This window comes from Carassius carassius, chromosome 43 (genome assembly GCF_963082965.1).
Source record: "Carassius carassius chromosome 43, fCarCar2.1, whole genome shotgun sequence".
Lineage (NCBI taxonomy): Eukaryota > Metazoa > Chordata > Actinopteri > Cypriniformes > Cyprinidae > Carassius > Carassius carassius.
In genome coordinates, this window is record NC_081797.1 from 16,755,672 (window position 1) to 16,772,950 (window position 17,279).

Below are 17,279 nucleotides of genomic sequence, written 5' to 3' on the forward strand. Positions count from 1 at the left end.
TTAATGATAAGCATGCATTAAACTTCAGGTCCTGTACTTAAACCTCAGTATTCCTGTATATTTTCAGCATGTGATTGTGACCCAAGAGGCATGGCGGAGCAGCAGTGCAACAAGGTCACAGGTCACTGTGTTTGCGTGGAAGGTGTTTCCGGGCCTCGATGTGACACGTGCGCTCGAGGCTACACGGGCGAGTTCCCACACTGCGAGCGCTGCCACCAGTGCTTCGCCGAATGGGATGTCATTGTGGGCGACCTCACCAACCAGACCCACAGACTGGTCCAGAAGGTCAATACCATCAAAGCCACCGGCATTACAGGACCCTACCAGGCCACCATCAATAACGTTGAAAGCAGCGCCAACTCGATCCGCAACATCCTGGCCCAGAATCCAGCCACTCAGCCTCTAACGGAGATCCAGGGACTTCTCGAACAAGCTACGTAAGTTAAAGCCTTGCTCAGGATGCGGAAGCAAGTGTAGGTCCTTCTCATCAGGTCTCATGAGAGTAATCTGTTTGAATTGATCTTCTCTCTGAAGTGCCTTGATGGCTGAAATGAACACCAAACTTAACCTGACAGAGGAGACCTTGTCCGAGATCTCATCCGACAACAACAGCACGGACACCAAACTGAAGTCCCTCAAAGAAGAAGCTCAGAAACTGGAACAGACGGTGAAGGACCTTCAGGGGCAGGTGGAGTTTGTGAAGAATTCAGACATCCGAGGTGAGTAACATCACTCTAGATCTTGTAAATCCCTTTTCTTCAAACAGACAATGTATCAATGCAAAATGGTTTTCGATCCACAGGGGCCAGAGCCAGCGTGACTCGATACTATGAGCAGTCCCAGATGGCAGAGATCCGTGCCAATGCCTCCACCATTGACCCAGACAACCTGGTCAATCAGTCTGCCACCCTGCGGACAGAAACAGAGGGCTTGATGAACCAGACCAAAGAAGAGTTCATTCAAAGACAGGATGAGTTTGCGAAGAAACTGGACAACCTCGCTGGACAGCTGGAGACTCTGGACCTGTCTGAGCTTAGCGAGAAGGTAAAGCAGTCAACCGATTGATGAACATGGTCAAGAGCTTATCTAGTCACTGACATACAGTAGTTTTACTGAGCTGAGTTTAGTTTTCAGAAACAAATCAATGTCACTTTCATGTTATATTTTTGCAAAAAACCATTGGAGATCCTCAGGCTTTTGTTGTCACGTAATATTCTAAACATTCTATTACATGTCGCAAATTGTGCAGCTCGTTAAAGATAGGTGTACCGTTGCTGATTGGACTTAAGTTTTTGCTTGGCGGATGATAAAACAAGTGAAAACCTAAGTAATATCAAGAAAACTGGAGAGTCATAGAGTTAGGGCTGGGCGATTTCGCAAAAAAAAAAAAAAATCTCTATTTTCCAGAACGTTTGACCGAGTCTTTATTTTTTTTCCGATTTTTAACTAGTCAATTTGAAAATGGAACTACAACATGATTCAAGTTATCCCTCTATTTAAAGACAAATATATTCCAAGTGTAACCATGATGCAAACATGAAATATCAGACATACAGTAGTAGTTACAGGCTTTTTATTTGATTGCGCGGCTTTTCCACTGTTCCATTTCCATTGGGGAGTCTAATGCATGAAACAGCCGTCTTAAAATGTGGCACTCAAGTTAAAGAAGCTCACTCCCATCTTCTTGCATGCTTTTCTTATTCCACTGCCCAACTTGCATCTTTATCAACACAACAGCACATTCTAGTGATATGAACGGTTAATCACGTGCGCCAACATGCGATTGGATCGTTCTTCTTTCTTTATTGTTATCTTTAGCATAACGTTTCTAATTCTAACATTTGGTAATATTTCTATACAAAATCGTGATTCCTCAATTTCCAAAAAATACAATTGTGGCAAAACATTAAATCGGTAAAACCGGAAAAATCGCCCAGCCCTACGTAGATTATTAGGGGTGGGCCAGTAATCAAACTACAATAAGCCGTCGTCCATATTGGAATAGTAAAGATCGGTGCATGAAAACTCGAGAGCAAGTTGATATAAATTGATATATGAATAGATTTTAGCAGATGAACACTAAATTAACACAATACAAGACGAAGCAATTGACTAACGCAACATTTATATTTAAAAAAAACTGTAATATTGAGTTAATACATATTAAAAACACAAACCAACACATTCTTACCTGTCAAAAAAGTGTATCCAATTTTTTCAGGAATTAAAATTTTGATGGTTTTTACAACCAGAGGCTGCACAACATTGTGGCATCTTGTAACTAGTGAGTGACGACACATTGACCGTTCCAAGATGGCAGACGTGTTGACGTGTCTGGAGCGGTCGAATGTGGCATCTATCTACACATATGAATGCTAGTAACAGCACAGCAATGACTAGCAATAGAATACCAAGCAAATGCATAGCAAAGCCTTTGCACTCACACACAACTCTCCAGCATCGTGGCAGTAGCTATGTTTCCATAACCCTATTTAAATGCACATTTTGAAATATCGCATGAGAAACTAGTGAAGGAAACGTCAAATTCTGAAAAATATCCCTTAATCCTCAAAAAAAAAAATTAGCTCACTTGAGGTGGTTTTTGACTTGTGTGAAAAAGAGTTAATGCAGATGGAAATGCATTTTGCGAATAAATTCCTCCTTGCGCATCAAAAAAGTAATGTAATTTTACACTATTGGATGGCAAAACCTGACTAACCAGCGGAGCGATTTTGTTCCTCCGAAAAGCAATAACTGCATTCATTGTGTTTCGTCTGCTCGTTCTGAGGCACAAGTAATTTATAGTTCCAGTTTATCAGGAAGTGACGATTTTGTTCTCTTTGACTTGTTGGATGGAAACGGTGCTTGTTCGCAAATGTTTTGTATTGTAATTTTGGCGCATAAGTTAAATTCGCAACTTTGGATGGAAACCCCAGCTAGTGATTTTTTCATATGTAAATATAAAAGCCTAGTTTTAACTTCATGATCTCTCAATGTCACCTTTATTTATATAGCGCTTTAAACAAAATACATTGCGTCAAAGCAACTGAACAACATTCATTAGGAAAACAGTGTCAATAATGCAAAAATGATAGTTAAAGGCAGTTCATCATTGGATTCAGTTATGTCATCTCTGTTCAGTTAAATAGTGTCTGTGCATTTATTTGCAATCAAGTCAACGATATCGCTGTAGATGAAGTGTCCCCAACTAAGCAAGCCAGAGGCGACAGCGGCAAGGAACCGAAACTCCATCGGTGACAGAATGGAGAAAAAAACCTTGGGAGAAACCAGGCTCAGTTGGGGGGCCAGTTCTTCTCTGACCAGACGAAACCAGTAGTTCAATTCCAGGCTGCAGCAAAGTCAGATTGTGCAGAAGAATCATTTGTTTCCTGTGGTCTTGTCCTGGTGCTCCTCTGAGACAAGGTCTTTACAGGGGATCTGTATCTGGGGCTCTAGTTGTCCTGGTCTCCGCTGTCTTTCAGGGATGTAGAGGTCCTTTCTAGGTGCTGATCCACCATCTGGTCTGGATACGTACTGGATCCGGGTGACTGCAGTGACCCTCTGATCTGGATACAGACTGGATCTGGTGGCCACGGTGACCTCGGAACAAGAGAGAAACAGACAAATATTAGCGTAGATGCCATTCTTCTAATGATGTAGCAAGTACATAGAGTGTTATGGGAAGTGTTTCCGGTTCCGGTTTACCTAATTAATGCAGCCTAAAAATCCTTTAACGGATTTGGATAATAAAAGCATATTAGTATGTTATGTGTATGCCAGGTTAAAGAGATGGGTCTTTAATCTAGATTTAAACTTCAAGAGTGTGTCTGCCTCCCGAACAATGTTAGGTAGGTTATTCCAGAGTTTGGGCGCCAAATAGGAAAAGGATCTGCCGCCTGCAGTTGATTTTGATATTCTAGGTATTATCAAATTGCCTGAGTTTTGAGAAGGTAGCGGACGTAGAGGATTATAATGTAAAAGGAGCTCATTCAAATACTGAGGTGCTAAACCATTCAGGGCTTTATAAGTAATAAGCAATATTTTAAAATCTATGCGATGCTTGATAGGGAGCCAGTGCAGTGTTGACAGGACCGGGCTAATATGGTCATACTTCCTGGTTCTAGTAAGAACTCTTGCTGCTGCATTATGGACTAGCTGTAATTTGTTTACTAAGCGTGCAGAACAACCACCCAATAAAGCATTACAATAATCTAACCCTGAGGTCATAAATGCATGGATTAACATTTCTGCATTTGACATTGAGAGCATAGGCCGTAATTTAAAATCTCTCTCCGGATAGACATGTGGCAGTCCAGCTGGCTCAGAGAACTGTGCCGACTCTCCCTGCGGAGGCCTGAGCTGTGTGGATGGGGAAGGAAACAGGAAGTGTGGAGGAGAGGGATGTGATGGCCTCACCACGCTGGCCCACAATGCCTGGCAGAAGGCCAAGGACTTTGACCTGGAGATTAACAGTGCTATGGAGGAAGTGGACAAGCTCTCCAAAATGGTGAGGTTTCTCAGCCGGTACTGTATCTGTTGTTGATATGATAAAAGATTTTGCAATGCATTTTTGTAGAGATATGCTTCTGTTCGGATCTTCTCATAGTAAGGCTCTTGATAACTTCTGATTGCTTTTGTGTAGACCGTAAAGGATTTCTTTTCTTTAATTTGTATGATCAGGTGTCAGAGGCAAAGGTAAAAGCGGATGAAGCAAAGCTTAATGCTCAAGAAGTGCTGGCAAAAACCAATGAGACCAAAAAGCGTGTGGATGGAAGCAACGAGGAGCTACGCCAACTCATCAAACAGATCCGAGACTTCCTCACTCGTACGCACCCTTACAGGATTCTTTGAGATATGTTGCTTGGATGATCAGATCCTTGATTTTTAACTCCTACTCTATCTGGCTGTACAGAAGATGGAGCGGACCTGGAAAGCATCGAGGCTGTGGCTAATGAAGTTCTGCAGATGCAGATGCCCACCACACCAGCCCAGCTGCAGAACCTGACTGCAGAGATCAGGGAGCGCGTGGGCAGCTTGACAGAAGTCGAGGACATCCTCAACCAGAGCGCCGCTGACATACTGAGAGCTGAAAGCCTCCTGGAACAAGCACGCAAGGCCAGGTCTGAGATCTACTCAGTCAATTACATCCATAACAGTTTGATAGAGTAGGCACTTGTTACGGTTTTTGCAACCTCATTACTAAATGCAATTATTATTTCCATCAAATTAACATCAACTTTTTTTTTTGGATGCTAAGTACATTTTCCCTTTCATTTTCTGTAACAGTCTGTTTGATAGTTCTTGAGGTTGAGAGCCACTGCTCTCATATCTGTGGAATGTGGTAGCATTGTAATCTACTGGCAAGTTCATTGAACAACATGTTTGTATATTCTCTGGTTGTCACAGGAAGGAGGCGTCAGATGTGAAAGACACAGCTGAGATGGTGAAGGAGGCCTTGCAGCAGGCCGAGCGCGCCCAGAGTTCAGTAACAGAGGCACTGAAACAGGCCAGTGCTGACATCAAGGGAACGCAAGACTTGCTGGTCTCGGTAAGTCTACATTACCAGTCATTTGTTCCAAGGGAATGATTTTAGGCTTGTTTTAATCAGTATCAACATGGTGCAATTTGGATTTGATATTTGAAGCCACTTTATGTGACTCTTTTACAAAAGGTGGAGTCTGAGACGTCCGACTCGGAGCTAAAACTGAGTAATGCCACCCGAAGGCTCCTGAAGTTGGAAAGCGATGTAGCTCTGCTGAAAGAAAAGGCTCTCAACACCTCCACCAGTGCCAACAGCACAGAGAAAGAGGCTGAGAGCATCAACGCACTGGCTGAGCAGCTCAAAAAGGTGCACAAATTACCTGGACATGATACGTCATCTTTGGTATTGGTAAGTCTTTTGGGTTTGTAACCTCCTGTGCTGTGGACTGTTTATGCAGGATCTGGATTCAGACCTGAAGGACAAGTACAGAAGTGTTGAGGAGCAGATCACACAGAAGGCTGAAGGAGTGGCTGAGGCCAAGAAAAGAGCAGAGAAACTCCAACAGGAGGCCAAAAATCTGCTGCTACAGGCCAGCGACAAACTTCAGCTCCTGAAAAGTATGTCAGTACTGCATCTCTGATTCCCGTGATGCAAATACATTTTGAATGTTCTCGCTTACAATGAGCTAAATTTCTGTTTTTAAGATCTTGAGAAGAGCTATGATGAAAACCAGAAGCTGCTGGAGGACAAGGCCAATGAGCTGGTGGATCTGGAGAAGGCTGTGAAAGAGCTGCTTCAGGAGATCAGTCACAAAGTCACCGTCTACAGCACCTGTCTGTTTTAACGCTACTACTGACTGCTTTAGGAAAATATATTAAATTACCTTCTGTGTCAAATCCCTGAGAAGGTTTTCTGAGTTTTACATCTGTTACAGCTACGGTTTTACACATACGTTTATATTTGATCACTGTATGAAAGGGTGTCACACACTTTTATGAACACAAGAGAATGACATTTGTTTTTTAAACATAGCAGACCAAAGAGTGAATGTAAGATATGCCCAGCATAACTATGAGACTGCAGTTACATTGACCACATTCTTTCAATTTTAGAATAAAGGTCAAATAATATAAATGTGATTTAAAAAAGATTTTTTTGGGTTACTGATATCTGGACCAACTTGTGAATATCATGAAAATTAAATCAGAATAAACTCAAGTTAGTAATACAGTGTGAAAATGTGTCATTGTTACAGTGTGAATTTGTCTTGTGTTAATAAAATACAATCTGAGGAAATCAATCAATCTGAGGTTTCATCTTATCCAGACGTTGCTCAAAACAAGTTGCCTGGCAAAATTGCTCAAAAAGATGCCTTGTGTATCATTAGCTTTAAGCTCCGGCTCTCACATTGTTGCTCATGGTGGTCATTAAAATAACTAGATCATAAGAGTCATCTGCTTGTGCATCAGACACTAGAGACCTGAGGGAGCTTTGGCCATGAAAGGGAAGACCTCAAGCGGCATTGATCATCACAGAGACCTCAGGGAGCGTTGGCTAACACAGGGACCTCAGAAAGGGACGGCCACCACAGGTATCTCAAAAACCATGGCCAAGTCAGGTACCTCAGGGACGAACCTCAAGCCTCTAACATGACTAATGGCCTTACATGAGAAATGTATAGGTCAGTGATTGCCGAATTTGTCCTGCGAACCCCACAACTGCACATTATGTGTGTCTCTGTTATCTGACAAACTCAGTTCAAATCTTACAATGTCTACAAATCAGCTGATGAGATGAATAAAACAAATAGAGAGAGACAAACAAAATGTGTAGTGATAAGGGATCCCGGACAGGTTATTGCAGGTAAGAATGGTGGTTTGGGATCCTTTTAGCTTAAACTTAAATGGCTGTTGAGGCTTCCTTTCGCTTCACTGTCCTGTGCTCTTTAACACTTACCACCTACCTGTTCACTTATATATACTCCACAACTCTTACCTGTACTACACAACACTTACATATACTCTACAACACTTCATATTACTCGTACCTGTACTCTACAACTCTTACTTCTAGTATTCAGTGCAGTGTTTTTCAGTCCTGGTCTGATTGTATGTGTCTCTTATGTATGTGTCACTGCTGTAGTGAAATACTTTTCTCCCAGTACACTTAAGTACCTGCTCTCTGATGAGAGTAATTGCTCAACGTATACACTAAAAGAATGAAAACGTGCAACTTGGTAAATAAATATATTGAATTTATTTTTATTCGTTTTTTGACGTTTGCTTTTATGCTACAATAACACATTTAATATATTTTTGTTTCGCTAATAAAGACTCAAAAATACAGTTTTGTCTGTGTTTACTGTGTAATGTTAATTGCAAGAAGCTGAACGCCGCCTTGTGTCTGTATCATCATACTGCAAATGTATGTTAATCACATCCCATACATTTTCAATTGATTCAACCGATGTAAGAAGCAAAAAAATAAAAAATAAATAAATAAACAATACTAAAAAAATGGAGGTGAAGTGATCTTAAAATTTTAATTAAAAAGCACAAATTTCAGATGTTAATGCTCTAGCTTTGCCTTCAGTTCACACTAAGGCACTAGAAACGATTAAAATGACCGATACGCAAATAAAATGCAATAACGCAATATTAAAGCATTAGATAAGGAGTTTAACATGGACTCGCCAGCAGAGCAGATGTGAGACAGATGTGAGACTGAAGCAGCACGAGTTTAACCGTCGATGATTCAGTTCAAACATCATCTGTGACGTCAGAAGCGGCTCAAAGAACGTTCACGCTACACGTCACGTTCTACTCAGGTTACTCATTCATTCAACAGTGAGAACTACGAACAAATACATAAAACACTTCCTGTTCACCGACAGTAGCCTATACAAGACACATTACCAGACATCCCAACCTGCAAAAGGTCATTTCAGGGAGGTATTTATTTTATTTATTTTCCATTGCAACTTTAAACAGGTCTAACGAGTTTGTTGTTTTCATGTAGCCTTGGCAACTAGCCTGAATAATATGCAGATGAAATTAAACTTGTCAACTCACCTCAACATGCCTTTTGCAATCATATAACCCCCCATGGGCAATGCTTGAGCAAGACTGTCATTATGTTTGACACTTATAAGACAGGGGTACACTTTCGTGTAGTCTGGCGTAAAATGTGTCTTATACTTTTTTTGTTTTGTGGCACTCTCCCTCTGCCATGGTGCTCCTGTTTCTAGATAGACATAACTGATAAATTTTGTTCGGGAGAAGAGATAAAAGCCCGCCCACACTGACAATTGATTGGTTGACTTGCAGAAACAGGCCAATCAGGATGCTCTCTGTCTTACATGCGCTTCGCACACACGCACATAGAGCATCACAGTCCTGCCCACAGCCCGAGAGAGCTCTGGTGCCGGAAGTAAATTTCCCATTCATTTCTCCCATTGACTTTCGGAAAAATCCGTATCTAAAGAGTTTTAGAGCATGTGTGAGGATAACCAGCTACGGCTGAACTCATAAGCATATAACATATCATTTCGAGTGAAAAAATTAAGAGAAAATCCAAAAAAAGTCAAAGGTACAAGACTGTGTACATATTTTCATTTCGAACGCAGGAACTACTCATCCCATAAACCACCGCGCCTCATTGAATTCGACTGAAGCCACAACCGCGAACGAGCCTTTTGAGCGACTTCCAAATCTGATGATGGCCGCTCGCTCGAACTTTTTCCTTCAGTGAATTTTATTTTATATAGTGAATGTATTGAATTTACAATCGTGTAAATAAATAGTGTTTTATATAGGTATTGTGTATTGATTTTTATATTTATCATCGTGTATTTTATATATTGTGTGCGTGTGTGGAAGTTGTTAACAATAACGTCAGCAACATGGTGCAGTGCTTTGTACCTGACTGCAATCACCGCTCAGTCGTCAACACATGTCGTTGCCATTACAAAAATGTTCAGTAAATGCACAAAAAGGTATGCCTAGGCTAAATATTATTTTGACAGTGGCAAATGCTTGATATGACTCATACCATATGAAGGCTACAGTAGCCTAGCTAAGTTACCAACCTGCAAAACTCTCATGGCAGCCAATGAGATCATGATTGGACTGATAAGTCTACCGTGCAAAAACGCAACACTGGTTTTTATTTTATTTTATTTTTTTATTAATGATCTTCAGTCTTCACGGACCTTCGCGGGGTTTAACCAGACGGTTACACGAGCTCCACCAATCAGATGCATCATTGTGGGATTGTTCAGGATTGTGGGTAATGAAGTACTTAGCCAAGACATCGCGAATAAAAGGCATTTATATCAAAACAAGGTTAGTGCCCCATGATCCTTTTGCATTTATATGAGCATATACTATCGCTTAGTACAGCCGTAGCTGGTTTTAAGTCTACCATGTATGATTACGTTTTTATGGCTTATACCCCAAGTGTCAATGCAGAAATTGCATTGAATTTTTACAACAGGTGTTCTGACAAATAATGCTACCTATCAGATTATGCTACCAACACTGTATTTATCATACTGTAAGGGTAGGTTTAGGGTTGGGGTAGGTGTACATGTTAATAAAGCCTCACACCTTATTAATATCATGCATGAAGCAAAATCTGATAGGTAACACTTTTCGCTATCGAATTATGCTACCATTGGTTTTAATGGGAGGTAGCATTTTTCGACAAGGCAGCACAAATCGACAGAACACCGGCACCAGCTGTGGGCGGGACTGTGATGCTCTATTAGCACACACGCAAGGTCTCTCGCTCGAGTCGCTCCCTCTCCCTCTCTGCCGTGCGTGCGCTACACGGTTTGAAACACAGTATCTGTTTCGCATGCGCTTTTGCTCGCTCAGTCTAGATTTTAACTAATTTGCGGGTCTCAGGGAGCCGCTTTCAATAAGCGGGAGACTCCCGGAACTTCCGGGAGACTTGGGATGTCTGCATTACAAAACTAGAAGTTCAGTAAATATCCTTGTCACTCCTGTAACTCCAGAGAGAATAAAGAACATATTTATGTGTGTTAAGGTAGTATGTACATTTTAAATACATTTTCTGTCATACTTGCAGGAATGTACAACAATGCAGGAACAACCATAGGTTTTCTCTGGGCAAAAGAATTGTCTCAGTTTGGACAGAAGGCCAAAATGTATCTAGATTAATATGGATGTAGCCTAATATTTACATTGATAAATCTGACACTACTCACTCCTGTTACTTTTACTCAGTTACTATATATAAATAAAGGATAGATGAGTATATGGGTAACATGACTTAAAGTAACAGGATTGAGATTTTAGGATAAAATTAGCAAATATCTATCCACACAGTGTACATGCTTATATTATGAGAATACTCAGGAAATTATAGTGATTCACCAAAGATTTGTATTTTTAAAATAAACAGGTAACATCTAAGAAATAATTTAGATAACAGGACAGTATATTTATAATGACACTCCTAGCCACCGTTACAATATCGATCTTCAAAAAATATACAACAAAGAAAATAAGACCACATGCTTTTGGTCATTTCATTGCCTTCAGATGATCCAGATGTTGCGATATTATGTTGAAAATGTTTCTTATGGAATCTCTTTCCGATTTTTTAGAGGGGCCAATGTGTAAGGATAACAGGACTGAGTGAAAACCTGGAGACATTATACATTTATTTTGAAATAAATTTACTAAAGGTATAGATGGGATGTGGAGAGACACAAAAATGCAAAAAAATAAAAATAATAATAATAAAAAAATAAGATTTCTGAAGGATTTTATACATTATATTTAGCGTTAGGCACAAGGGAAAAATACTATATTTTCAATGTTTTAGGTAGTTTTTCATTTTTTACTTTTTTATTATATATTTTAAATTGGCAGTTAGATTAATGTGCAAAACACTTTGCTTAATAATAAAAGGTATTTTATAGTTAATTTTTATGCATGTTTGTACCTACAATGTCCTGGGGACAGAAATGGCACCAATTCGGTGGAATGGCCCATTAGTAGTATCATCATACTATTCTACTAATTCCAAATGGGAAAATGCATTGAACATTGAAGCCTAGCCTAGCCTATAGAGATGCAAAGTATAATGAACTAATTTAAGTCAAACAAAACCATGATGTAAAAACACATAGCCTACCATTTAGCCTACCACTGATCAATTTGTGGAGCAGAGAACAGAAAGATGTCCTTTAATGTCCTTTAATTCCTAACAGTGCATTATGTTGTAGTTTATTTATATTTCTGAAATAAGGAAAAGTGTTCAAAACCGTGTTAAAATATCTACTAAATCTAATAACAACCGCAAAAATGACACGTATATAAAATTAGCACTAGGTGGCAGCATATAAAAAGGTTTCGGGGTTCACCACCGCAAACCACAACAAAATAATAGGCGAGGAACAGACATAAACAAGGTTTGTGTCATTCAAAGTCAAGTGTATTCACATTTTCATCTTCATTTAGTTTCGTAAGACCGAAGCTCCTTCCAGACATGTCAATAAATTAAGTAGTTTCCACTGTAAAGTCACCACAAGTAGCCTACAAGTAGAAAATCCAGCTGTTGCTGAGCTCCATCGTGTTGCCATTGTCAATCCAGCTCAGTTCACTTGTTTGTTTATTTTTTTATTTACTATTATTATTATTGTTAGTGCCCACTGGTTTGCTCAAAGCAGTAAAATTGACTTCAAGGACATTTGTAATGACATAAACAAAATAGCCTACGCTCCACATAAAAAAAATAACAATAGGCTACCAAATAATAATACAATTTACAATAATTACAATTTACTGCTCTTTTTTAACAGATGGTCTCTATACAAGAATAACTGGACTTCCTTTTTAGACATTCTCTTCTGTTTTCATTTTATAAAAGCAGAATTAAATTCAGAATTTTATGACCAGTTTTTCTTTGCTGCTAGTACACACAGTAACCTATTTTATGATGGGCGAGTTGTCAACTAAAAAACCCTAACCTGTAAAATTTATACAGGAAATGCATAGTTGTTACGTGGAAAAAGTAGCCCATCGTGTGGATATCGGTAATATTCACATCGAAAATACAAACAAGGGCATAGGTCATGTGTTATAAATTATCAACTGTATCTGAATTATGAATAACCTTCATCTGGACGCCAAAGTCCCTGTGGTTTTAATGCGGAACTGAAGGGAGAGGCTGCGCGTTCACGATCCCTCCCCTTCCACTGTGGAGGCGGGAGCGCGCAGTGGATTCTGTCCGAACTCAAGCGCGAGGAGAAACAGCCTCTGCACTGCTCAGCTTCACGCGGACACTAAAATGTATCATCTGCCGTCTGCTAACCAAAACAGAAAAGATTTCCAAAGGGATATTAAAAGCTGCATTATGTTTTGGGATAAACTGACTTCTGAGCATTAAATGTTGTTATTACATTTTATCAAGTGTCGTGTTGACTGAAATCCGCGCGAGTGTTAGGACTATCATTTACAGGTAAGGCAAAATTAAAAAGTTAAACCTTTTAATCGTACAAACGTTCAGAAAGTGAGTAGAATCATGAGCAAATAAACTGTAAAAGTATTACAAATCTCGAGAAGTTAAGACATTAACAAAACAAAGACTTTTTTTTAAAAAAGTGAAGAGCGTTTTCAGAACCCTGGACAGCGACATCGAGGCGTTCGGTAACACAGCAGGACGCTCGGGGATTTTTTGGTTTCCTCCCATTTATCTCATTTAGTCGAGAACAGCTTGAAAAAAGAGACCAGAAATAATATCCATTTGGATTCGGTAACTTTTCAAAATAAATGTGCATGAACGTTTAATGTAACGTCAAATGCTTTTTAGAATTACCCTCATAATGTGGAAAGCTGTCAGTTTGCGTTAGCACTTTATATGGCTACATATTTTTATTATATGGCTCTTGGATTTTTTCTTTGTGCATGAAATATAGAAATCATTTGTACTAATCTGCATCTTCATGTGTGCTTGGCAGGTGCTGAAAATGGCAACCAAATACCTGATGCTTATTGCCTTGGGGACTGCGGTGATTGGCAGTGTGCACAGTTGCCCTGAGCAGTGCAAATGCTCTGATAAATCAAACCACCAGTTAACAGATTGTGCCTACAAAGAACTTCTGGAAGTACCTGTGGGCTTGCCATCCAATGTGACCACCCTGAGTCTTTCAGCGAACAAGATTAAAGTGCTGAAATCCAAAAACTTTATAAATGTGACCCAGGTGACCTCTCTTTGGTTGGCTCACAATGAAATCGTCACCATTGAGAGGGGCACGTTTGCTCCATTGATTCAGCTGAAAAATTTGGATATTAGCCACAACAAGATTGTGCATTTTCCGTGGGAGGATTTGACTAATCTCACTGCCCTGCAGTTGCTGAAGATGAACAATAATGAAATGGTCAGTATCCCCAAGAATACTTTTGCCAACCTGAAGGAACTGCGTTCGGTCCGTATTAACAACAACAAGTTTACCACCATCGTGCAAGGAACGTTTGATGCTTTGGTTGCCATGTCTCACCTTCAAATCTTCCACAACCCCTTCACTTGCTCCTGCAACCTTGAGTGGCTCAGGGACTGGATCAGCAAATCCACAATCTCCATCCCTGAGCAAAACAACATTGTGTGTGATGCTCCTTCCCACCTCAGAGGTACTCAGGTCACTAGCATGCCCAAACTGGACTGCAAGGCCCCGTCCGTGTCCATCACATATCAGCCAAACATCGAAAAAACCGAACTCTATGAAGGATATATGGTCATGCTTTACTGTGAAACAAAAGGAACTCCTAAACCTGAGGTCACATGGGAGATATACGCTGGAAACCAACTAATTACATTCCGTTTGCCGGCTGTTGTTGAAAAAATTGAGAATCCGATTAATGGACAACCTACGAACGCCAGGTTCCTTGTGTTTCAAAACGGCACCTTAATCATCCCTCGCATGAGCAAGAAAGAAGATGGGAACTACACATGCTCTGCTGTCAATGACATGGGAAAAGCCGAGCGCTCTGTGAGACTTGTTATGGCCGGCACCAAAAAGCACGACACCAATTCCATGCTGGACCCAAAAGCATCCAGCCATTTACCAGAAGACAAACTTGGTTCAAAAGGCTCCAAAAACAGCATTATTAGCATGTGGCCCAAACCTGAAGAGAAGACAAAGAGCCTTCCAACCGGAACATCTCTCATTACGGTGGATAAAGAGAGAGAGGAAGAAGGCACTGATACTTTGCCATTTGTTGGCAAATGCGGAATTAATGATGGCACGCAGTACATCTCCAACCATGCTTTCAACCTCAGCTTAGACGAACTCAAACAGTACACATTTGATTTCGGAGTTATTGCTCTGGAAGTTTCAGAAACTGAGGCCAAAGTTCAGCTAAACCCTTTCCAAATGGCCAACGCGAAGTCAAACCTTCACCTCAGCCAACAACAAGACCTCCAAACTGTGAATAAAGAGCCTTTTAGCCTTTTCCAGACGTCCACCAAAAAGTCACCCCTGGACATGTTGTACCTTTGCGTCAGTACTGGCAATGGACATTCAGTGGTGCAGTGGTCCAAAATTGAGGAGGGAGTCAATGCCTATCGCTTCCAGGGCCTCAAGCCAGGCACTAATTACACCCTGTGCCTCACCTATGGGGGCCAGGACTGCCAAGTCCAAGTGGTCTTCACAACTAGAAAGAAAATCCCATCTTTGTTAATTATAGTGGTCGTTAGCATTTTTTTGCTAGCGCTGGCAACCGTTCCCCTGCTGGGTGCCACCTGCTGCCATCTGCTCTACAAGTATCAAGGCAAGACCTACAAGCTGATTATGAAGACGCAAAACCCAGATCAGATGGAAAAGCAAATAGCGATGGATTTCGACCCCAGGGCGTCTTTTGCGGGATCCGAGAAGAACTTCAACCCGAGTGAGCTAGGAGAGGGAGAAGGGGAGGCCGATGGCGAGGAGGGAGACGGAGAAGGTGAGGACGTCGAGGGAAGCGTGGTTACCGAGTCCATTCCCGAGTCACAATCCAAAACACAGGAGGAGTTTGAGGTTGGATCCGAGTACAGCGATCGGTTGCCGCTCGGGGCTGAAGCGGTAAACATATCTGCCGAGATCAACGGTAATTACAAACAACCCCGCTGAGATGTTTGTTCTTCGTTTGCTCTGAAACACAATACCATCCAGGTGAACACGGACTGTAAACTCACGTTATACAGACACGCGCTGGGAAAAACAATAACAATAAAAAAATAACAATAAACCGCGCGAACATTTTTACCTCAGTAAGTTAGAAGTGCATACGACGAGAGTTCATTATTACAAATGGGGTTTTGAGATTTATCGAGTGGACTGGACTTAAATGGACAAATACATCTTCAAAAAAACAATTAAAACAATTCAATATTGTCACTTTAGCTTAATCGTAAACGTACATTGTCTCAAGTAGCGTCCATTTTACGTCATTGAAGGAAACGTTATTGTATAGTGGACATCGCGCGCTTCTGAGGGGGAAAAAATCACCATTACTCTTTTCACAGCATGTGTGTCTGGAAAACCAGATCACCTTGAAAAAAAAAAGTTTGTTAAGTGTAATGTGGGATCCCAAAATGTGTGATTTTTAATCTCTTGGCGAACGTGCTTTAAAAAACAAACAAACAAAAAAAAAATACAAAAAAATACACATCTCTCGCCTTTATGAACTGACTGAACGTGTCTTTTCTTCTCTTTGAGATAGCCTTCTTGTCCGTGGCATGTGGCACAAACGTATTTTCAAGTGTTTTATTAGGATACTATAGACTGTAGATATTAAATGTCGATTTGTGATGTAAGCCAATTATGTAACATGAGATGTTCTCTCTTATATATATATATATATGAAGAGTTCAGATGCAAAAGCCTCTAAGTGCCATCTGAAATTTTCACCTAAAATTAGGATTTTCATCAGGCTCCTATATTTATGTTCAGTTATTTCACTTTAATAGCCTGGAAAAAGGACCTGCACATTGCAATTAAAGTAAAATGACTCAACCTAAGCATAGGAGCTTGATAAAAATCCTAATTTTAGATTAAAATTTCAGATGGCATTTAGAGGCTTTTGCATCTGAACTCTTCATATATATATATATATATATATATATATATATATATATATATATATATATATATATTAATGTTCCGTTTTTACCATCAGTCAAAGCGACATTGAGTGTCCAGTAAATTGACGCATAGTGGCTTGTTTGATGTCCAAGTGTCCAATGATGTTGTAAAAATACTCAAACCTTTTAAAGATTTTGATATGATTTTATGTACATGACCTTAATAAAATATTGAACGAACAAATGTATTGGACATTGTTTGCAAACGCAGAAAGTGTTTGTAGAATGCAGACAAGCTCTCCAACACAAACAGCTCAGTAAAATCATCAATAATTTGAAGTCCGTTCGCGAACGTTTTTGCTTTTATTTTAATAATACATTTTTCCCTGAAACGAATATTTCAAAACAAATTTGTTTAAATATAAATATATATATATATATATGTATATATATATATATATATATATATATATATATATATAAATAACATATAAAAATATATAAATAAGTCTGAATATAGCCTAGAAGATATTTATTGAACATCTAAATTCACGAAATGATTTATACATTTAGAATAAAATGTGTACTGGTGCTTATTTTTCGTTATGGATATTGTGATGAATTCTTGAGAAAACTATTGTGTAGAACAAAAAATGTGGTTGGGAACAGTTGCGCTATATCAGCATCTGTCTAGTCATATTTATTC

The 17,279-nt window shown here is 39.8% G+C and overlaps 2 protein-coding genes across 2 annotated transcripts in view; both read left to right on the forward strand.

Moving 5' to 3' along the window:
• lamb1a (laminin, beta 1a) overlaps nucleotides 1-6,378 on the forward strand; it is a 39,587-nt gene extending 33,209 nt beyond the window's left edge. Inside the window, exons 24-33 of the mRNA XM_059536089.1 lie at nucleotides 68-437; nucleotides 535-719; nucleotides 803-1,044; nucleotides 4,301-4,507; nucleotides 4,681-4,825; nucleotides 4,913-5,120; nucleotides 5,407-5,548; nucleotides 5,672-5,848; nucleotides 5,940-6,099; nucleotides 6,187-6,378. Of these exons, the coding sequence (XP_059392072.1) occupies nucleotides 68-437; nucleotides 535-719; nucleotides 803-1,044; nucleotides 4,301-4,507; nucleotides 4,681-4,825; nucleotides 4,913-5,120; nucleotides 5,407-5,548; nucleotides 5,672-5,848; nucleotides 5,940-6,099; nucleotides 6,187-6,326 (1,976 nt within the window). The 3' untranslated portion in view covers nucleotides 6,327-6,378. The remainder of the gene's footprint in view (nucleotides 1-67; nucleotides 438-534; nucleotides 720-802; nucleotides 1,045-4,300; nucleotides 4,508-4,680; nucleotides 4,826-4,912; nucleotides 5,121-5,406; nucleotides 5,549-5,671; nucleotides 5,849-5,939; nucleotides 6,100-6,186) is intronic.
• Nucleotides 6,379-12,434: 6,056 nt separating this feature from the next.
• On the forward strand, nucleotides 12,435-15,874 carry LOC132124976 (immunoglobulin superfamily containing leucine-rich repeat protein 2-like). The gene is made up of 2 exons (XM_059536152.1): nucleotides 12,435-12,973; nucleotides 13,473-15,874. Exon 2 carries the CDS (start codon nucleotides 13,482-13,484, stop codon nucleotides 15,618-15,620), a length of 2,139 nt encoding a protein of 712 aa, XP_059392135.1. The 5' UTR covers nucleotides 12,435-12,973; nucleotides 13,473-13,481; the 3' UTR covers nucleotides 15,621-15,874.
• The last annotated feature ends 1,405 nt before the right edge of the window (nucleotides 15,875-17,279 follow it).

Coding starts and splice junctions, on each gene's coding strand:
- LOC132124976 (XM_059536152.1), top strand. CDS start 13,482: ATGGCAACCAAATACCTGATGCTTATTGCCTTGGGGACTGCGGTGATT.